A 23987-nucleotide genomic window follows, 5' to 3' on the forward strand; every position below is an offset into this window, starting at 1 on the left:
GCTCAACTCATCTTTCACCATGTAAAACTCTTTTTTCTCCCCAATCATCACATCTTGCTCACTCCTTCCCTGTTCAACTCTATCCTTGACCTCACTCAACATCAAATCTCTTACACTTGCTACGTCCCATTTGGCCCACCTAGTGCAGTCTCACCTTTTTCACGCCATCAATCTCCTTACACTTTCCCTCTTCTCCTTTACACACAGGGAGCCTAGATAGATAGTCCTCTATGACATTCCTACAACCCTTCACATATTTGACTTCAAAATTATAATCAAGCTCAGACAACATCCACCTTGATATGCGTGGAGTAACATGACCTTCCAACCCTTTTCCTCCCTTAAAACAGATAGGTTAGAGTTTTATGGTTAATTTTGACTCTGAAAGGCATGTTCCATAGGTAAAATCTAAAATGTTTAATTCCCCAACAACAAGCTAGGACTTCTTTTTTGATCACTAAAATTTGAAATCTCTGCACCTCTTAACCTCCTAGATGCAAAGCCAATCACTCGTTCTTCCCCATTCACAACTTGCATTAACGCTGCACCCAATCCAACTCCACTGCCATCAGTTGTGATGTACGTTTTTCCAGTCACCTCATAATGTCGAAGTATTGGTGCCTGCACAATGTTTATTTTGATCTCATCAAACTGTTTCCTGCATTATCCATGCCACTCACATGCTACATTTTTTTTCATGATAGATCCCAATGGTTCTTCAACTTCTGCAAAGTTCCTTTACATATTTTGAGCAGTACTCATCTAATCATAGAAATTACTTTAGTTCAGCTGTATTAGATGGTTCTGGAGTTTCTTCAATCGCCGTGACAATACTTTCTTTTGGTTTGATGCCTATGGCACCTATCACATGTCCTAAATATGTCACCTTTTTCCTTTTCAATTGTCATTTCTCAACTGAAATCATCTCAGAAATGTTGGGAAGTGGTTGCCTGTCGACCCATGTGTTCCTGTTCAAGTCTCTTAAATCAATACAAAGCCAAATCTCCCTACTTTCCTTCTGTGCCACCACCACAGGAGCCAGCCACTCAGATGCCTCTATCGGCTCTATTATCCCTTGTTTTATCAATTTATCCAATTCCTTGCATAGCAAATCCCTCATTATATTAGGAACATTCCTCACTTTATGGACAATAGGTCTAGCTCCGTTTTCAGTATTATTTTGTGAGAAAATCCTTTCAAGAACCCCAACTCCTCTGTAAACACCTTGGGGTAATGTGATATTAAGTTATTCTCAGCATCAATCACCGTGTCCACAACTGCCATCGCCTCAATTACCATGACAAGTTCCTTAGCACTAGGATTTATGATAATGTTCGGATCCTTCTGATGGTGCCAACCCAAGAGGTCCGATCCAAAATTGGTCATATAAACGAGCCCCTGAAAACCCTCAGATTTTAATCTAATGGTCATCCATCTCATTTCCAAAATCTCAATTCTTTGTCAGCATAACCCACAGCATTAATGTCAGGTTTTTCCAGTGATACATTACCTCTGACCACAAGTCAAGTCAAGTCAAGAAGTCTTTATTCGATTGATGCATCATAAAAGACATAGGTTTACAATATACATCGGTAAAATTTATATAAACTACATAAAACATCTAAAACCATATCAAATCACTTATACAAGCTTCTTGAAGATGAATACAAAATTGACGTAGACATAAAAATTTACAAAAGAACAAAAAAACATTAAAACATTGTTGAGCCCCTAGTTGGTTGTTTTAATAAACCTAATTCTAAGAATCCAAGCCCACCCCAAAAACTTTGCAACACCCACAACAATTAATGGGGACAGATTGGTTCTTAAAATTCTGCAGGCCTCAATAGCGGAGCGGGTACCTAAGCTTCTACATACCGGGGTTAACCACTTGGCTCTTGGTGCAATATACAGTGGACAAACAAACAGAAAATGGTGTATACTTTCACCCTGACCAAGGCAGTTCGGACAGTGACCAATCCCACCAGTCACCCACTTTTTAGTGAAGTCCCTTAATGGCAACGAACCACATCTAAACTGATGGAATAATTTACGATCCATTGGCTTTGTTATCATGTCCCAATATATTTCAAACTTGGGAACGTCTTTAAAATCAATAAATAGACTAGTAAGACTGCTGGGACACAGGCGCAAATGTCTATTATGAACCGCCCAGTCCCAATAGTGCAATTTTAATTCTTTTTTGGAGGGGAAGATTGCAGATTCCGGAGCTAACCACAGGTCACCATACCCCAGAACATTTAGGGTAGATCTTAAATCCCTAAACCAACCTATTTTTAAAGAGCCAGACAGATCTTTGACCTCCTTACAAGCCTTGGCGTAAAAGCGGAGTTCCGGCATTGACCACAGACGTCGCCAGAATGCCAATGGACGAAATCTCGCTTGGTCCTCCACTGGGTGACACCCAAGGTCATAAAGAAGCGGGATCCGCGGGGTTGACTGTGGCAGACCCGTAGCTACCCTGAGGAATTTATTTTGAGCTGTTCTCAAGGGATCCAATTTGCTAAAGCCCCATAATTCAGCCCCGTAAAGGACTGAAGGTAGTATCTTTGAGCCATAAATCTTAACTAGAGGTAAAATTGGCCGGGTGAATGAGCCTTTGTGCTCTTTAATCAGAGCACCGCCTAACTGTAGGTGTTTTAAAGCCATTAGCTCAACCTGGTGTGACCAACTTAGGGTCTCACTAAATGTAACTCCCAAATAGGTGAAGAACTTGGTTTGTTCCAGGGGGGTACCCCCCAAAGTAACCCTTGTGGTGACCTGGTTGTGTCCTCTTAGAACCATAAATTTGGTCTTGGTCACATTCACCTCGAGCTCATGCTCGCTGCAGAAAAACTCAAACCTCGACAGGGCTTGTTGCAGACCCTTTCTGGTTTTAGAAATCAGGAGAGTGTCGTCAGCGAACATGAGCAAGGGGATTTTCATTCCAGCTAAGGACGGGGCGTCTGTAGAGTAATTATCAAAATATTTAGTAACCTTGTTGATATAAAGGGAAAAAAGGGTGGGAGCCAAGACACACCCTTGTCTAACGCCTTTGGCCACATGGAACCTATCCGTCACCTCCCCTGGTTTGCCCCAGCGAACCTGGGCATAGGTGTATGAATGTAAATTCACAAGGAGGCGTACAAGGGGGGATGGCATACCCAGATCTAATAAACCCTTCCACAACCCAGCTCTAGGGACGAGGTCAAAAGCAGACCTTAAGTCCACAAAGGCTGCGTAGAGGTTGCCCTTGCCCAAAGACACCGTCTTCCAATAAAGGAGCATAAAACGAAAGGCCTGGTCTAGGGTGCTCACATTCGACCTGAAACCAGCTTGAAGGGGGGTTAGAACATTATGTTCATCAATCCATTCCTGGATCCTGGCAAGAACAAGGCGGGCTGTGATTTTCTGCACCGCGTCTATAAGGCTGATCGGCCGGTAGTTGGATGGAACCGACCGATCACCTTTCTTATATATTGGCAGGATTTCCGCACCTGCCCATGACTCGGGAACCCTAGCACCAGTGGCCAGGGCGTTAACCAACTGTACTAAATAAGGTACCCATAGATCATGGTCCTGTGTGAATAAATCCGCTGGGATACAATCAGGACCAGATGCCTTTCCCCTTGGAACAGATTTCAAGACTAGTTCAACATCTCTAGCCGTAAATTCTAGAGGATCAACCGTCAGTGGCCAGCAGATATTGTCCTGCGCGCTATTGAGGCACCTAAATTGTTCCTCAAAATAGCGGACCCATTTTTGTTGATCCACCGAGGCTGGGCTTGGACGGTCATCCTGCGACAAACCCCATTTCAGAAGATGCCAAAACCGTTGCATGTTCCTGGAGCTACATGCCTCTGTTAATGATAACCATCGTTCGTCGTCCCATTTTGCCTTAGCGGAACGTTTGGCAACATTAAAAGCCTTTCTACACAACCTAATTAAAGTTGGGTTCTTAAGTTTTATAGCTTTAAACAGTTCTACATGAGTCCTTCGGCACTCATCATTAAACCAGTTGGAAGTTTTTAATTTCCCCCGATTTGCCCTTTTAGAGACAAACTTTGTAAAGAAATTTTTTAATGACTTAAATAAGCTATTCTGTGTGTCAGTAATGATTGTGTTAATAGCCTCCTGTGAATCACATTTGGAGATTTCGGCCAATGAATTGGAGACCAAAGATCTGATCTTTTTACGGGCTTCAACATCGACAGAGATCTTTGGCCACCGTACCCTCCTCATATCATTGGAGAGTACGACTTCATCCTGGACTGGGTTGGACAAGCCTTTAGCTTGCCCAAAGAAACTGAAATCCCTAAGTTCCACCACCAGTGGATCGTGGTCACTTTCCGGACGTGACTTGACTTCCATATCCACTACCATAGACCACAATCTGACATCCACTAATACATAATCAATGCGGCTGCTATGTCTGCCATTATCAAAGGTGTGATTGCCCAACCTATCAGAGTGCACTGTACCATTTAAGGCACGTAGACCCTGATCCAAACACAAACCCTTAATGAAAGTAGCCGCCTGGGACCATTTTTTAATCGGGGCTAATTCCAGTTTAGGGATCCCCCAAGCCAAATCCTCGGACTCAGTTAACAGGCCATCATCCATACCTAATGGTTCAAAACATGTGTTAAAGTCACCCATTACAACCGTATGACCAACTTCCGTGGCATCACTTAAGAAATCATCCAGACGGAGGAGGGATGGTGAAACCCTACCACCCTGGATACCCCTCGCATATATATTAATCAGCAAAATGTTCAACCCACTAGAAGATTTAATACTAACCATCAGTATATCGGGGCTGTCAATATAAACTTCCTCTGCAGTCACACCCTCATACTGACGGACCCAAACTGACAAACCACCCATTGCTCGACCTCTATGGCCTCTAATAGCTGGTTTGCTAAAATTCAGGTAGCCAGTGAGGAATATTGATAGGAGTGCCCAGGTTTCCTGAAAGGACCAAACATCGCCCTGACGTATAAAATTGATCCAGTCAGGTATGCACATTCGCGACTCCAGACCAGCTATATTCCAACTACCCAGAATTGTACCATTTCTGACTGCTGAAGCACTAAGTAGGTCTTCAGCAGTAGAGAGGGCTACTTTACAGTGGGGAGCGACATTTTCTTGCAAAGGGACGACTCTATCTGTAGAAACAACGTCCCTCCTTATGTCCGCAGTATAATTACAGGGGAGCCCACCTTGATTACCTGAGACTGAATCAGCGCTCTCAATGGTTAAGTCAACAGGTAACACTGGTTCAGGTACCAAATCCACATCAGTAGACCCGCACAGAAAGGCAAAACCCCCCTTAACACTTTGGGGTAACAGACCCTTTGAGATTTTAACATAACAGAGTAAATGATCTAGGGCATGTACATTACCCGCACAATCTATATTTCCCTCTTTGACCCAAGTTAGGATAGCTGGTCAATCATTATACTCCAGCCCCGATAGGGGCTCATAAAAATTCCTCAATGGGATATTCCAATTCTCATTGGGCTGAGCATATTTACTTTGTTTGTTCGGGGCCGGGTAAGAATTTATAGGCAGGCTAAACTGAGAAGAAACTGTTGTGGGGGGGAAACCAAAAAACTGGGCCTTGGGATTAGTCCAGTTCGGGGTAAATGATGAGCTATTATAAGTAGATTGTGCATATGAACGAAACAGGGACTCCGGGTTGATAGGTGGGCCATAAAAGCTGGGGGTAAAATTGGTCCATTTGAGTGAATGGTGTTCTCTTTTAGAGCGAATTTGACCCGATGGTTTAAGCAGGGTCTCAGGGTAGAAATAGCTGAGATTCCGCGTAGAAATCCCTCCCTCATTATTTCCCACATACCAATCGGTGAGGTGGGGAACAACTCTATGATCCCTAAAGTTGATAATCACAGTATCGCCCTCTATATCCTTGGGGCGAAGGCCCACCCACTTGCATCTTCTGACTGAAACAATTTCCCCATTTAGATGGGCAGGTAGGGGTCTGTTAGTTTTAAGCCAGAAGATGACTCTATTTTTTAAGTTGCCATTGTTTTCACGGTTCCCATTGGCAATTGGGGGCACGCCCGTCAGGATAATGACAACATTTGCTGAATCAGGGGGGAGTTCTACAATATTCCTACGATTTAAAGGTTGTCTATAAGCGGTGTTAACAGGTTTTACAGACCCTTGATTTGCTGGTGGCATTATTCCATCAGAGGATGGCTTATTCTGGCCCACCATAGGTTTCTCTTTGGCCATATTAATTACAGTAGGATGTTTAGATGCCAGATCCAGGGTTTTACGTTGGGTATTTCCTTCAATGTTATAATTATTTGTATTAATTTTTTTAGAAGGATTGCTAGAAGCAATAGGAATGACACTAGACTTAGGGGGTGAGATAGGCTTAGCAGGTGGAATAAGCTGCCTATCAGGGCTCGTAAGGTGACGTAAAGCAGCAGGGGCCAGGAGACAATCCACTTTTTCACTCAGTATCTTGACACGCTCCATTAGGGGTAACATGTATGATTTTAGGAGTTTCTCAAAAATGACTAAGTACTCCTTATTACACCCAGTAGCATCAACCTCAGGTAAACTCAAATTAAAAGGATTAACTAAAGGAGCCTCAACCACGGGGAGTGCCATAAATTCGTTGGTGGGATTGGCTCCAAGGGGAGAGGAGATTTGTAAACTGCTACCCTTTCTTTTAACACCACCCTTTTTTCTTTTTTTTCTAGGTGGGGAGCACACAACCCTTTTAGTTTTACTAGGCTTAATACCAGTGTCACTATTAATGTGTGTCATATTGTTCTTACGAGGACCAACACTGGCAAGCGAGCAATTGGTAAGGGTTGAGTGCAGGTTTGGAACCATGGGCTGGGCCACAGTCTGGGTGACTGGGGTGTTAAGATCTATAAGGCTAATTGAAACAGAGGCAGAGGAAATGTTGTTTGTATTGGCCTCGCTACCAACAAGAGAACATGCAGGGGAAATATTTGGAGCCCGAAATATACTGGGAATTTAGTCCAAACTAACCATATCCAATTCGCTAGCCGTCTCCCCTTGTGCGGCCATTTCCTGCGAGTTGATTGAATCTGGATGTGTGGCCAATGGAAATTTCTTAAGGTGTTCAATAGAACGATGCCGCTCGGCTCGTCTTTCAGCTAAAAGTAGCTCCTTATCTATCTCCTTGTGTGCTTTCTCGAAATATTTATCGAGAGGTCCTAGGATTGAAACACCCACACTTGAGGGGAGTAGGCTGGACATCTTGACGGCTGGACCTGGGGTAGCAGACTAATCCAATAACCACAATTACACAGCACCAAAGGGGTACATCAACAAAATACAATGTAAACAGGGGCCCAGCCCAGCCTCCTTCGGCCCCTGACGGCCACAGACAGTCCCGCCCTTGTCCTGGGCTTCTCCCGGGACGCTCCCGCGCGCTCCCGCGCCGCGGGGTTTGCACTTAACTTAAATACGTGGGCTGAAAAGTGGAGGCGGGGCACGGCTAGCAGGGAGAGCGGCCAGGTGATGGGAGGCGCGGGGAACCGGGGCTTCTGGGAAACGAAGTCCGGACCCCAAGCGCTCGCAGCCCAGCTAGCAATCAGTTCGCCCACAGACACAGCCCAGGTGTCCCTTGAAGAGGAGCAGCGCAGCGGCACCCGCGGAGCGGGTACCGCAAGTCGTAGAATAAAGGAACAGCTGCAGGAGCCAGCAGCAGCAACCAACACAAACGGTGAGGTATCCCAGTGAATGCAGCTTCCAAGCACCTTTTCAAATGTGGAGGCGGGGCTCGGCTAGCAGGGAGAGCGGCCAGGTGACGGGAGGCGCGGGGAACCGGGGCTTCTGGGAAACAAAGTCCGGACCCCAAGCGATCGCAGCCCAGCTAGCAATCAGTTCGCCCACAGACACAGTCCAGGTGTCCCTTGAAGAGGAGCAGCGCAGCGGGACCCGCGGAGCGGGTATCGCAAGTCGTAGAATAAAGGAACAGCTGCAGGAGCCAGCAGAAGCAACCAACACAAACGGTGAGGTGTCCCAGTGAATGCAGCTTCCAAGCACCTTTTCAAATGTGGAGGCGGGGCTCGGCTAGCAGGAAGAGCGGCCAGGTGACGGGAGGCGCGGGGAACCGGGGCTTCTGGGAAATGAAGTCCGGACCCCAAGCGCTCGCAGCCCAGCTAGCAATCAGTTCGCCCACAGACACAGTCCAGGTGTCCCTTGAAGAGGAGCAGCGCAGCGGGACCTGCGGAGCGGGTACCCCAAGTCGTAGAATAAAGTAACAGCTGCAGGAGCCAGCAGCAGCAACCAACACAAACGGTGAGGTGTCCCAGTGAATGCAGCTTCCAAGCACCTTTTCAAATGTGGAGGCGGGGCTCGGCTAGCAGGGAGAGCGGCCAGGTGACGGGAGGAGCGGGGAACCGGGGCTTCTGGGAAACGAAGTCCGGACCCCAAGCGCTCGCAGCCCAGCTAGCAATCAGCTCGCCCACAGTCCAGGTGTCCCTTGAAGAGGAGCAGCGCAGCGGGACTTGCGGAGCGGGTACCGCAAGTCGTAGAATAAAGGAACAGCTGCAGGAGCCAGCAGCAGCAACCAACACAAACGGTGAGGTGTCCCAGTGAATGCAGCTTCCAAGCACCTTTTCAAATGTGGAGGCGGGGCTCGGCTAGCAGGGAGAGCGGCCAGGTGACGGGAGGCGCGGGGAACCGGGGCTTCTGGGAAACGAAGTCCGGACCCCAAGCGCTCGCAGCCCAGCTAGCAATCAGTTTGCCCACAGACACAGTCCAGGTGTCCCTTGAAGAGGAGCAGCGCAGCGGGACCCGCGGAGCGGGTACCGCAAGTCGTAGAATAAAGGAACAGCTGCAGGAGCCAGCAGCAGCAACCAACACAAACGGTGAGGTGTCCCAGTGAATGCAGCTTCCAAGCACCTTTTCAAATGTGGAGGCGGGGCTCGGCTAACAGGGAGAGCGGCCAGGTGACGGGAGGCGCGGGGAACCGGGGCTTCTGGGAAACGAAGTCCGGACCCCAAGCGCTCGCAGCCCATCTAGCAATCAGTTCGCCCACAGACACAGTCCAGGTGTCTTTTGAAGAGGAGCAGCGCAGCGGGACCCGCGGAGCGGGTACCGCAAGTCGTAGAATAAAGGAACAGCTGCAGGAGCCAGCAGCAGCAACCAACACAAACGGTGAGGTGTCCCAGTGAATGCAGCTTCCAAGCACCTTTTCAAATGTGGAGGCGGGGCTCGGCTAGCAGGAAGAGCGGCCAGGTGACGGGAGGCGCGGGGAACCGGGGCTTCTGGGAAACGAAGTCCGGACCCCAAGCGCTCGCAGCCCAGCAAGCAATCAGTTCGCCCACAGACACAGTCCAGGTGTCCCTTGAAGAGGAGCAGTGCAGCGGGACCCGCGGAGCGGGTACCGCAAGTCGTAGAATAAAGGAACAGCTGCAGGAGCCAGCAGCAGCAACCAACACAAACGGTGAGGTGTCCCAGTGAATGCAGCTTCCAAGCACCTTTTCAAATGTGGAGGCGGGGCTCGGCTAGCAGGGAGAGCGGCCAGGTGACGGGAGGCGCGGGGAACCGGGGCTTCTGGGAAACGAAGTCCGGACCCCAAGCGCTCGCAGCCCAGCTAGCAATCAGTTCGCCCACAGACACAGTCCAGGTGTCCCTTGAAGAGGAGCAGCGCAGCGGGACCCGCGGAGCGGGTACCGCAATCGTAGAATAAAGGAACAGCTGCAGGAGCCAGCAGCAGCAACCAACACAAACGGTGAGGTGTCCCCATATGTTTTCTTGGATATTAGATTATAAAGACTTCCTGAATCTACAAGCACTTTTAATGACTTATTATCAAAGGTGACCAGACAATGTAGTTTTTCTAATCTGTCAGTACTTTCAGTTTTAATAGTGCGTTCCATTTGCTCTGAAGCTTTTCCATCACTGTCACTCTTTAAGTCTCACTGTTCCTTAACAGTTAAGACTGCATCTTGAATATTTTCACATGCATCATCGACATTCTGGTTAACTTCCTGTACTCTTTTCCTTCATTAGTTCATCCTGCACACTTTAGCTAGATGACCCCTCTTTCCACAATTGCTGCAAAGTATATTCCTGGCAGCCATCTAGAACTAGGAGCTATGTACCCTGGTGCCCCACAACGAAAACACGTTATTTCTCTACCTTCATATCTTTTTGTGCTTTCCCTAGAAGTGTCATAGTTTTGTTTCCATCTCTTTTATCCATACTGCAGTATGTTCCATACTCATGGCAATTTGGATTATCTGTTCTAGATTGTATTCCTTTGTCAAAACCTTTTCTTTTATATGTTTTACTGCTGGTACACCCGACAACTTGGTCTCTAATAAGTGAGTCCGTTAGCTGCTCAAACTGACAAGATATGGCTAATCCTCTTAAAGCAGCTACATAAGATGTAATATCCTCATCTTTTCTTTGCGTTCTAGAAAAAAACTTGTGTCGTTCGACAACCACATTAGTTTTAGGTGAAATTGTAAATCTAACATTCGTGATGACATCTCATAAACATTACACGGTTGTCCATCACCCTATCCAAAAGATAATTCTGGAAGATCTTCATGCAATTGCCAACCTTCAACTCCTAAATGATGTAATACTATTGCCTGCTCCTTACTGGTCCATTCGTGTCCCCACCAATGGCTAACATATATGTTAAAAAAAAAATCCCATTGTTTTTAAGGTACCGGAGGCTCATCAGGAGTAGTTAAGAATGGTGGTGGTGACTTTCGCGGCTGACATTCTAATTTGAGATCGCTACACATTCCCAGGAGGAATCTATATCCGATGTGTGATGTTTTTCATAGTGGAGAACTCTATGCAGTGGAAATAGGATATCCTGTCCAAATGCACACTTTTTCATTTTTTTCTTTGCGGGGAAAATCATTTTCATTGTGAAGAAACTCCTACTACACCACAAGAAAATCTGGGGTAGATTTATTCCTGGAAAGGAATTTACATTCGCCCTTTGCAGGAGTAAAAATCCATCTCTTTCAAGGTGAAAAGAGGAAAGAGAGGAGTTTGTGAATGCCAATGAACAGCTATATTTGTGATTGTACAGAAACTTCTAAGGCTAGTCAATAACTTTTTCAACCTTTGAGTGGGATATAAAGCTATGAAGTTCTCCACATGCATGAGAGAAATCTCTTTACACTTAAATCATTAACATCCTACCAGGAATCTATTGTGAATTTGAGGCAGGGATAAAGAAGGTAAATCTGGTCATGAATTCAACATTTATGACCAAATTAATCTTTTTAGAACACGGCCCTTTGTTTTTGGGCAAGAGCATTCTAATGTCAGTGGGGCCTATTCACAAAGCGATTTTGGAAATGTAAAGTAGCACTCCTGTAATACTGTTTTATGTACTCTCACCTTCATGAAATGGCCGAAAAACATCTAAAATGACAATAAATTTACATTTTCAGGGAATATTTGTAAACAATTAGGACACACAGAAAGGACAGGAACCTCTCTGAACTTTTGATGAAGGAGTTGGATGTGTCAGGCAGATAGACAAATACATGTAGGAGAACTTAAAAGGGTACTCTTGTTTTACTACTTTCCGGTCACATAAATGATTTTCTGAATGGGCTTCATTGTCTTTAGGAAAGTCCATTTTGACTTATTTGCTTTTGGGCACTGGACAGATAAGGTTTAAAGAAACACATTATAGCTTCTTATAAAGGTCTATTTTAGAAGCAGCATTTCATTAACAAAATCGTAAATTTGCCAGTTGTAGCTAAACTTTTAATGAACCTTTTAATTTGATTTATGTAGGCACTCTTGCTGGAGAAATATGGAAATATTGATTTATAAATTAATTCAATATCAGAATATCAGAAGGTACTGGGTGCAATAGACCTCAAAGAATCAATGTGTCCCTGTGCTGACTAGGCACTTCACATTCGTGATGAGGGAGAACAAACTTTTATTAAACCCCACTTTAATGTAATTACGATTCTAGTCAAGAGATCGCAGATCCTATTTACCAGACATTTTCATTTTAAACTTTGAAAATCACAGGGTCCTCATGTACAAGAAAGTGTGTGTTATCAGTGTTAGTCTCACTCAATTTACCATTGTGGGAATGGTTTCCATTTTAATACAAGTAAGTGTGGTATGGAAGAAGTACATGGGGCGAAAGACTCACGCCTTAGGGGATGTTGAAAGCGAGCTGCTGAAAAAGAAAACATTTAGGGTGTTTAAGTCAGGGGCATAAAGGATGCCATTGCAACCTTGGCTGTGAAAGGGGTGGGAATCGTAAGAACAAGGTGCCTTTATATCCACAAGGAATCCTGCTAAATTTGCAGATGGGAAACTCATCTTTTTGTGCTATGCAACTATTTTCAGTGCTTACATGGATACTCTACATTATTTATGTTGATCTATGCCCTGGTTATGCAGCTGCAGCGTGGCTCTCATTGTATATATTGACTAGTATGCTCAGCCTGTTCGAAGAAAAGCTGTTCTGATAAACTCCACAGGTGAGTATCTTTGCAAGCCCAGTAACTACATGCGGATGCTCGACCCCAAAAGAGTGATCTTGTGGTTGACTTCTCATCTGGCCGAAATATCAATATGGCTTCATACTGATGCATTCCAACAAAACAATGTCACACTTGATTATGCTGATAGAGTGGTCCCAAAAAAGAGGTTCATAGATGGAGGCATTTCCAAGGGAAATTTGCACTCAAAAAGGGGGAGCATTTATTTAAGGAGTAGACGATGTTTAGGTAAAATTATTCAACTGCGGAGCAATAAATCAAAACAAGATAATCATGTAATTATGTCCAGACAACAGTTTGTTGTTTTACATAAAGTTTAAGTTCTTTTCAGCAACCAACCCATTAAAACAAATTGTTTTCTTTTGTCTTTGTGGGTCCTGTTTTTTCTAGAGTTAAGTTCTATGTTCCACAATTAAAGAGGTATTATCAATAAATTGTATATGTATGTAATCTCTCTCACAACTCTCAAGGACTGGGGTAAATGGGATAAAATTGAAAGAATTCTATCAGGGTAGACATTTAGAAACGAGCTGAAAGTAGCCTCATGTCCAAGGAGATTTTATGTATCTCAGATTCTGCCATTACAACTTAAGATCTCGTATAACTTAATGGAACAGTAAAAACAAGATCAATCTTATTTGCAAACTATGCTGTCTTGATTGTGAAAGTGTAGCTCTCTGTTTGGTTGTCACTGATTTCATAATGACCTACAGTAGAAAATGCCACAACATATATGAATAACTGAGTAGCTAACAAGATTGCACATGTGTGGTCCACTTCATGGATTTATCACTTAAATGTCTTGCAAAGCAGATATCAAAATGTATGCAGATTCAAAAAGTTAAACCAAAGGGGATGATGGACGGAGTGAGCAAGGGACCCACGTCTGGGCATACCCTGCCAACTTAGGGCGAACAAAACACAACCAAAGGGGATGATGGACGGAGTGTTGAACAATGCAAGCACTCACCCCCATTCAACTGATCCGAAATTAGTCTGACCCTGTGCCTCATGGGAACAGTCCAGCCCGACAGATCAGTTGACTGGGGGTAAGTGCTTGCATTGTTCAACACTCCGTCCATCCTCCCCTTTGGTTTTGCTTTGTTCGCCCTAAGTTGGCAGGGTATGCCCAGACGTGGGTCCCTTGCTCACTTTGCCACTGGATTCAAGCTAGCCTGGATGATGACGGCTGATTAGCCAGAAACCGGTCCCAGGATGCTTGTTTCCGGTCCAGGGAAGACATGGCTTGGCAGTTCGGGCTGGACTGTTCCCATGAGGCACAGGGTCAGACTGACTTGCATGTGGCCATGCCTGAACTGGGGTGGTGGAGTGAGCTAAAGAATGATGATGGATTAAACCCAGATCAGTTGACTGAGGGTGAGTGTTTGATTTGCTCAAACGCTCCGTCCATCATCTCCTTTGGTATCGCTTTCTTCGCCCTGAGTTGGCAGGTATGCCCAGACGTGGGTCCCTTGCTCACTCTGCCACTGGATTCAAGATAGCCTGGCTGATGAGGGTTATGAACCCGAAACCTGTCCCAGGATGCTTGTTTCCGGTCCAGGGAAGACATGGCTTGACAGTTCAGGCTGGACTGTTCCCAAGAGGCACAGGGTCAAACTGATTTGCATATGGTCATGTCTGAACTGAGGGGGTGGAGTGAGCTAAAGAATGATGATGGATTAAACCCAGATCAGTTGACTGGGGGTGAGTGTTTGATTTGGTCAAATGCTCCGTCCATCACCCCCTTTGGTATCGCTTTGCTCGCCCTAAGTTGGCACGGTATGCCCAGACGTGGGTCCCTTGCTCACTCTGCCACTGGAATCAAGATAGCCTGGCTGATGAGGGTTATGAACCCGAAACCGTCTAGGATGCTGTTTCCGGTCCAGGGAAGACATGGCTTGGCGGTTCGGGCTGGACTGTTCGCATGAGGCACAGGGTCAGACTGATTTGCATATGGCCATGTCTGAACTGGGGTGGTGGAGTGAGCTAAAGAATGATGATGGATTAAACTCAGATCACTTGCCTTTGAGTGAGTGTTTGATTTGCTCAAACGCTCCGTCCATCATCCCCTTAGGTATCGATTCAAAAAGTTAATCAGCTATTTCTTTTGATCAGCAGTGTGAAAAATTGGCCTGGTATATGATGTCCACTTATTAGAGTGGGCATCTTGCACCAGTCCAAACAACCCTTATGGTGATTTAAGAGGTCAAAGATAACCTCACAAAGCTATCCAAGCGGTAGCTGTGGAGAGCAGCCTTCAGGCTTAGTCTTGAAGGAATGTTAAGCAGGTTGTTTTACCAGAATGCAACCTTATTGTATTGGTTAAATGGAAGGAGAATCACAGAGTAGTTATAACTATATATATTTATTATTAAAACACCCTAAATACCTCACAGTATCTACTACACGCAGATAAACACAAAGCATACAATACTGTAGGACAGAAACAATCATAAGTAGCACTAATAGACAGTGGGCTCCCAAGGAAGACCAAACCATATACTAAAATAGTGGTACAATACCCATGACTCGATTCAAGACAGAGTCTAGAGGATGTAGAATCACTGGGACCCCAAGGAACCACCCCAGGTGAGTAAGTAGGGACCACACGGAGGACGGGTGCAGTGTGAGAACACGACCACGTGCTATGTACAATTCAATGGGAGAGTTGCGGTTGCAGTTTTACAGTTTAAGGACCTGTATCAGTGGATTACAAGGAAACCCTTTGGAACATAGAAGTTTGGAGAGACACCCCAACGGTAGATTCTGAAGTACCAGTTACCTATCCCAGAGAAGCCGGGTGCATAGGACTGAAGTGGCGTCAGAAACTGCAGTGGTTCTCAATGGAAGTCTTCAAAGAAATGCCACTGCTGGAAAAAAGAAAAGTATCTGGTACAACCCACAGGTGGATTCTTAATGGAAGGAACCTGAAAGCAGAGGGGACAGAGTCTGGGTCACTCAGGAGTGATTAGGGGCTTGATAGATGAATGCCCACTGATGTCGGGTGCTTCAGGTGTGAAGAAGAAGACCTTGACTCTACAGCTGCAGGGACCAGGAGAAGTCGAGGATGACCATGAGCTAGATATGAGCTGTCCCATGAAGGATGTCAAGTGCTATGGGGTCGGTGCCTAGCGGGAGCACCAACAAGCCTTGGCAGCAGCAACCAGCGAAGAAGGTCAAGAACGGTTACCGTCTGGCCCAGCAAGAACCAAGGACTCACAACAGCAAGGGGAGTCAGGGCAGGCCTGGAGCAACCAGGGATCCCAAGAAAATCAGGATTCTCCCTCAAATGGACCTACAGGCCGAACGCACAGGAGTCACGAGGGGACCTCAAGCAGTTTAACCAAACAACAGCTAGCAGGGCACAGAGTGCGAGGAGGTCAAAGTTCTTTGTACGAAGTTGGGGCTATCAACAGCCCAATGCACAAAGTTGGGGAACACCAACAAGCATATGCACTTGTAAAAGTACATGTTGCACAGGGTTTCGGGTTATGCGGTCCCCACGAGGGATATTGGTTAAAACTTGGTGAGAGGGCAGCTCGACCTCAATGGTGAACAACCTTTACAACGAAAGTTTTACAACGCACTACCATTACAACGCGGTCATTACAACGCAAAACATTACAACCCATTGCGCTGGGGGGCGCTCTAGGATAGGGAATAAGTTTAATTTACTATCCAACATCTTCCCTAGTGTCCACGGGGACTGGAGTTGGAATAGTAAATTAAACTATTCACTATCCAGCACCCCAAAGCGCTATGTGTTGTAATGGATTGCGATGTAAAAACCGTGTTGTAAAGGCAGGCGTTGTAATAGCCTGCGTTGTAACGTCATACATCCGACCTCAATGAATGCAGGAACCCAACTCCAGTGTTGCTGGAGCCTTCGGAGTTTGCAGGAGCTCAGGATCAGCAGACCAGTCAGTTGCGCTACGGTGCCTGCAAACGCAGGGAGTGACTCCTTCTCCCAAAGGGAGATACTTCAGTTGTCCTTGATGCTCCACAGGTCCTGCACGGACCCTGTAATGTGCACAGGCACAGACGCTGCTTTGGACAGAGAGGGAGACGAAGTCGGACCCAGTCAAAGTCCAGAGTGTCCAGACGGTCAAAGGACAGTGGTTTCTTGTTCAGAATCTTGTCCACGTCGAATCTAGGGTGCTACGGCCAGGCAAGACATTTTGTACCCACGGGAGAGGGTTGGATAGATTCAGGGGACCCTCCCAGGGGAGGGTCAGGACAGTGGGGAGATTACTCCCATGTCCTTGTCCAGTTCATGCCAAAGCAGGAGGCAAAGGCTCCCAGAACTGATTTGAGCTGGACTATCCACAGGATCACCAAATGTACCCCTCGTGCAGACTTTCAGCCACTTTGGAAGTGCACCCACCCAGGTCCAATACACTAAATCCTGTCTGGGAGGTGGTCACACCTCCCTGTGACAGGATGCCTATTGTGCTGCCTTCCCCTGCTCGAGCTTGGCTCAGCAGCAGGAGGGCACAAATGTGTCTCTTGTTGGCAGCAACCATTTTGTGCTGTCCAGGTCAAGAAGACTGGTACCAGGAAGACCAGGAAACCCACAAAACTTGCTTCTGAAGGGTGGAATAATACCTCCCACACCGGTTACCGGTGTGGAAGTTTGATTCCAAGGTGTTTGATACCAAACACAACATGGTTTGTTCCAACCGTTTTCGAGATAGCATTTTACACGAGCATATAATGCGCCTCTACCTATATGTCTGGCTGCGTCTCCAATAACCCCGGAGAATGGTATCCGAAGGCTGCAGGGGTGCTCTGCTCATGTAGGGGCACCCTTTCACATAAAACCCAGCACCCTGCCTTCACGATTGTCAAGGCCGCTATAAGGTTGACTTATAGGTTTTAAGTTTGTGACCTATAGATATAGTAATCCTATATCTAAAGTAAGAGGTGCATGCGTCATCTTACACAGGCTGCAATGGCAGACCTGTAGTTCCATTTTGCATGGCCTCTCATGGGTGGCATAATTCATGCTTCAGCACACGGGAGGCCTCTGGGGTACCCATGCCCTGGGTACATGTGTACCATATACTAGGGATTTATAAGGGTACCCCAGTATCCAATCTGGAGTGTACCTAAGTACATGACACAACCAATTTAGGGAGAAAGCAGATAGTCGGGGGTCCCGATTAGCAGGATCCCAGTCAAACTAGTCAAAAACCAGCAAAACACCAGGCAAAAAGTGGGGGAACCATGCAGTCAGATCCTACCTTCCTACAAGCAGTTTTTCTTATTTATGGGGATCATTGGGACTACATCTTTTTTTAGTTTATATATGGGCCCCTGGTCTTTGCTGATTGTGAACATGTTTCCATTGTTTTTATTTAATTAATGCTTTTATATTTCCAGCTGTAAATTGTTTTTAAATATGCTCAAATGAGTTGGTTTCAAAATAGTGATAACAATAAACTGAAATAAACTGAACCGACTTAGCAAGCCAACATTTTCTAGCATTCCCATATCTCCTTGTGCAACCTCAAAGGTACAGTGATCTAGATTGCTTGTATGTTATCACTGGAACACGCTCCACTTTAAGTTACAGTTGATTGCCACTCTGGACACCTTTAAGGAAGCTCTAAAAATGCATCTTCTCCTCGGCCATGCCCCTATGCCAACCACTTCCCAATGTAAATTTGCATACTGTGTTATATATACTGCAATGCCTTCTAATGACACTTGCTTGCCAACATTGTTTGTTTTTAGCTTTGTAACAAAAAATTGTTATAAACAACATCCATTGTTGGTGAATGCTTTTGAAAATCGTATATAAATAAATGAATGAATACAAAAAAATAAAAAAAGGAAGGCAAATGAACAAATAGCAAACAAATAATCATAAAAAGGCAAAAATAAGAGAAAAGTAAAGACAATGAGAGAAGCATTAGTAAAAGGTGAAAAACGTGGCTAAACAATGGTGGCCAGACATGATTAACCACTTACAAACCTTAGAATACTGCAGTACTTCATAGACATAAGAGGAGGATAGGGAAGAAACAAGGAGAACATTTCGGATAAAACAGAGGAAGTCCAATACACAAAATTGTCTTCCATGAGAAGGTGTGACTCATTCCTGAAGATTCAGGAGTAAGTCACACATAATTACAGAAAAATATTTGTAAATCAGGCCTTCCCTGTCCACAAGCTGCTTAGTCTCAGATAAAACATTGGACCTGATATTAAAGGGCCTAATTTAGAGTTTGCTGGATGGGCACTCTATCACAAATGTGAATTGCTTCAAGGATGATATGATTTACTGCTGACACCTTCTTCAAGAACAGCATTGTGTGACATCACTAACCTTGATTTGGAGGAGGAATTCTGCAGAATTTGTACCATCATTGGCAATGAAGAGGACGTCATCATACAGGCTTTCAGAACCATCGTGTTGGTACCTGCAAGAAATAAATATTCATGTACATTACCATCTTTATCGTACTGTGAAATTGTTTACTAAAACAAATCAACAGTAACTATCATTGAAAGACTAACATTGAAAACAGGTCATGAGGAGAGAAGAGCACAGCACAAAGCCAACAGTTGTCTGAGTTTAATAAATTAGTATTGAAGAGAATGCATAAAAAACTAAAGGGTTGAAAGACAAAGGTGAAATGGAGATGGGAACAATATGGAATGAAATAACATGGAAATATGTATTAACATAAGATGTGCACAGCTTTTTCTTGTTTAACTGCTATTATAAATATACATAACAAAGATTTGTCTCTGCAAACTGTAATGAATCCGGGTCTGCTCCATTGTTCTTGCGTTTTCTGCTCTTCTTGCTCATTCTTTTCTTCCTAGTAGATGAATATGAGTTGCCTGGTGTCTGGTGCCAGGGAATCACCCATATACTGAATTTAGGGGCGTTAAGGGAAATGTAAGGTAGTAGCCAATGGGCTATCTACCCCTGGGGTGTCTGCCCCCCATATGATCACTTCCTGTGGAGAATGGGCATAAACCTTACCCAGAGCTCCTAGATCCACTAATAACAAGATAATGGATTTGTCTAGATGAGGTGTTTGATATCAAACAGCAGTATTTTCAGTGAAACCATTATGTAGCTGGGTAACTCGTGATGACCAGTGCCCAGTACATTTACTTAAGATGACTTCCTAAACACATACAATGTTGTGGCAATGGAACCAGACATCACAGGTGCATATCTACTCATGCAGTAATGTTTTATAATACAATGCACTCAGCCTTAGGGTTCTAAGGCCTGCTGTAGGAAGTGACTTACATATAGTATGCGCAATGGGCATGGCACACAGGGAGTGTGCCATGTTGTGTTTTCAAAATGGATTAAACAATTTTTGTGGGGATCCTTTAGGGTGACATAATACATGAAGTAGCCCCGCGGGATCCTCTGTAGTACCCATGCCCTAGGTACAAGGGCTGCCATTCAATAGGGACGAACTGGGGTGCTAAAGTCTTTGCCAGTTGGATTAACAATTGAAAAAGTACCTTGTTTTAGAAAAAGAGAACTGGCACTGGGACCTGGTTAGCAGGGACCAGTGCACTTTCAATCGAAAAAGCATCTGCACTAGGGCAAAAAGTGAGAGTGACCCTGTCAAAGGGAGGCACATTCCTACAGTACTCAATCATTGTTGTGATGGAGCACCCTTTGCACCAACATTTTTTTAATGGGTCCCAAAGTCATTTAACATTTTTAAAAGCCTGCTTCTAAGATTATCCAAGCCTATGTTAAGTAGTGCTTTGTGGGATGAAGGCCTCAGTGCATAAATTGGACAAGTTAGACATGACAACCATAAGACTGGCATCTTCTACAGTATCAGGATTCAAATGTGCTATTTATTGCATTGACTGGAATAGCCTTTATATTTTCATAATGTTTTAAGTATTCCTGTAACTATGCTTGGGGAAGAGTAGACAATCCATCTTCACAGCGGTTTGCTAGTTATTAAAATTATAATTTATTGGTGAACCTAAGACTAGTGTTAAGTATGCTCTAATTTCTATGAACATTGTTCATCTCTGCTTGGACATGGACTTCCTGCAGATTAGATCTGCCAGGCTCCAATACCAATAGTGACTAGGTTTCTCCAGTCCAGAAAGGAAGCTTGAATAGCACCCATCAAAGACATCATAGACAACAAAAGGCCTTTTGGGGCAGCTACCTCTGGAAGATTACTGGCTGGCAGATGGAAAGAATATAATAACAGGGACACACTCTCCCACCTATATCAGGAATTTCAGGGGAGGGAAGAAAACAGTGGACCCTACGCACACAGAAGGCCAGACAGGAACTCCAGAAGTAGCATGATTATTCTACAAGCAAGTGTGATTGCGATGCTACCTTTCATGCCGGCTATCTCATAGACATCTACGTTCTCTTATCACCAAAGCAGGTGACCAAGGCTAAGAAACAGTCTGGGTAGATATTCCACTACTAAACAAAAATGGGTCTTCATTGTGAGGGTTAGCTCGTTGGTGGGCTGACAGAGCTCCAATAGTTGGAGTGTTATTCTGCCATCCATGAACGCCCCAGAAGAGTGTTTTGGGATTCTGTTGCAATATACTTAAATAAAGTGCTGTCAAAGATGGTTGACCACAGTGTGAGAGTTTCATTGGAAAGGCTTTTGTCCCTTCACAAATCACTAGTCAGTGACTACAATTAGAAAAGCTCCCCCTCAAGAGATGTTGCAACACAACTGGATTTGGGAGAAGGTAAACAGAATCTTTAACCTGCTGCTTTCTTCAAAGGAAAAGAAAAAGGCCTTGGATCCTGTTTTCTCTTGTAGCCAGGCATTGAAGGTGCTCCTCAAGGGTCTGACCAGCTGGCTTCATATAGTCCCAGAAAAATAAAGCACCAAGAGGGCCATCTTCATGGAAAAAATCTGTTGAATATTGTGAATTGGATTGTGACTGTGTCCTTGCTGGAATGAATGGCTGATCCCGTTTCCCAGTGCTATTTTGACCTAAAGGCTGTCTTTAGCACTGTAGGATCTTTAGGAATGAGCAGGTGAAATATGAGCAGCATCTTGAAATGTTTGGATTTAAAAGGCTTTATAACCTCTGAAGGATTTTATCAAGGTGTTGAGGTTTCCCCAGAAAGATGCAACCTCGACGGGAAAGATTTTCTGGGCTGTGTTGCTCAAAACATTTTACCACAAGAAACAAAGCTTCAGCAGGAAGTCTACTGTTTGTGAAGCTTTGCCTGCCTGTGCAACTCTGCCTTCACAATTGAAGGATTTCATCCTCCAAGAGTTGCTGATGGCCCAAATTCCAGTTAGGTGGACAGGATATTCCATGACAAACATTGGGAATGGTACCCTAGTAATTAAACTCTTAGTCTGCCTGCTTTATTATGACTCAGGTGGACCATCATCTTTCTGTCAGCAGTGCTCCCACTTCCTCAGCCCTCAGAAAGCTACCTCTGATGGCCCGTCAGAATAGGGGGCCATTGAAGTAAGGACATCAGACCCCCATCCTATTTATAACATATGATCTGATGAATTATTATTCTCTGTCATCTCAAGTGGTCTCCTACAGATGGAAAGAAAGCTCCCAAGGTGTAGGAGTCATTATTTGTTTTTTCTTTTTCAATAACAAAATCCAGCTTTGGGAGTTTGATTTTGAAAAATAAAACGAATAGTGAGCAGCCATCTGAAAGATGGCAGCAGTGTACCAAACTTGCAGTGCTTCCAGAGAAACTACCAAGACAACGGTTCCTTTATAGGTACAGAGAACAAAGCTAAGCCAGCAGGGATCTGTAGATATGGTGAGCGGTAATCCATCACAGTTGTGGATGTAATGTCCTCCACCACTTTGATGGATGGTATGCAGCCAACCAACCATTAAAAAATGCCTTCAGGCAGACAAAAGTAGAAAGGGTTACGTGAGCAATGAGATGACTTAACGGACTACAATTTTCAAACTTTTCCTGCTTGAAAAATGAGAAATCAAAGCCCAAGTGTTCAACCAGAACTCGAATCCAAGGAACCAGGCCGCAGAGAACCTTTCTCAGCCACCTTATCCTTTCTTGCAGCGCTAGAGAATTTTTTAGCTCTAAAAAATGGCTAAGTCAAGTGACGCAAGAAAAAAAGCAAGCTCAGCAGCCACAGATTTCAAGTAGATCCCATTCTAAGCTTTTGGCACCAAAACTGAGGGTAGTAGCAAGACCCTGAATTCATTTCCAACCTTGCAGAGGACTCCATGGCCACAGTGTTCTATCTTGCACTCCTGGAAAACGTTGATTCCCCTTACTCTAAATGGAAAAAGTGGACCGTCAGTTCAGTGGACAAAGTACCGCGCCATGTTCTTTGGTAGTAGATGGTCTACCAAACTCTAAACAACTCCCGTAAAGAGATAGGGTTCATCGATCTGTGTTCCAGAGCCTTTCATTATGTTTCACCCTTCCCTTTTTGTATCGGTGTTTTTTTATTCACTTCAAAAAATCATAAATAATAATACCTGTTTTTGTTCCTCTTAGCTTGTGGGTGAGTCTTCAGGGTTGGCCAGCATAGACTGCACTGGAAGGGTCCAATCATGCCAGAAGTAGTATCATCTGGAGTTCAGTTAAGTGATGGTGTTCAGGCATACCTTTCAGATTTTAGTCAATGCCGGCCGGACTCACGCCTGCTGCCGAGCCACCCCGAGACGCACCCACGGACCCTTCACCTGCTGCACCTGCAAGTTCACCTGCCTCCGAACCTGCCCCACACCCGCCAAGACAAACACCAGCAGCAACCACCTCAAGTGCATCCTGATTAACACCCGCTCCGTCCACAGACACGCCGTGGAACTCTGGAACCTCCTCGACGCTACATCACCGGACGTCGCCTTCCTCACGGAAACCTGGATGAACGCCTCCTCTGCACCCGACATCGCCATCGCCATCCCGGACGGGTACAAGATCATCAGGAGGGACCGCATCAACCAGACCGGAGGTGGCATCGCCATCGTCCACAGGAACACCATCCGCATCACGACCGACGCAAACGACTCCTTCGCCGCAGCCGAACATCTCCACTTCCAGATTCACACCGACCCTAAGACGACCCTCAGAGGCACCCTCGTCTACAGACCCCCAGGACCACGCACACAATTCAGCGAAGACATCACAGACTTCATCAGCCCGCACGCCCTCCCCTCCACTGACTACATCCTCCTCGGGGACCTCAACTTCCACCTGGAGAACAACAAGGACCGCAACACCACCGCCCTGCTAGAAAACCTCGCCAACCTCGGACTCAAGCAACTGGTCAACACCCCCACCCACTACGCCAGCCACACGCTTGATCCCGTCTTCTCTTCCAGCAAGTACATCACCTTCAGCCACGCCACCGGACTCCACTGGACCGACCACAGCTGCGTCCACTTCAGCTTCAAAAGATCCACGACCCACCACCACCCGCAACAGGTACCTCACAGGAATTGGAGCAAGATCACCGCAGACCAGCTCACCACCTCCCT

The 23987-nt window shown here is 45.3% G+C and overlaps 1 protein-coding gene across 1 annotated transcript in view; it reads right to left on the reverse strand.

Annotated features, from left to right (window-relative positions):
- Window positions 1-23987, reverse strand: part of FREM1 (FRAS1 related extracellular matrix 1) — a 792938-nt gene that overhangs the window by 377368 nt on the left and 391583 nt on the right. Inside the window, exon 16 of the mRNA XM_078675906.1 lies at window positions 18850-18943. Coding sequence (XP_078532032.1) covers window positions 18850-18943 — 94 coding nt within the window. The remainder of the gene's footprint in view (window positions 1-18849; window positions 18944-23987) is intronic.

The sequence above is a fragment of the Lissotriton helveticus genome, chromosome 2_1 (assembly GCF_964261635.1).
Source record: "Lissotriton helveticus chromosome 2_1, aLisHel1.1, whole genome shotgun sequence".
NCBI classification, from domain to species: domain Eukaryota; kingdom Metazoa; phylum Chordata; class Amphibia; order Caudata; family Salamandridae; genus Lissotriton; species Lissotriton helveticus.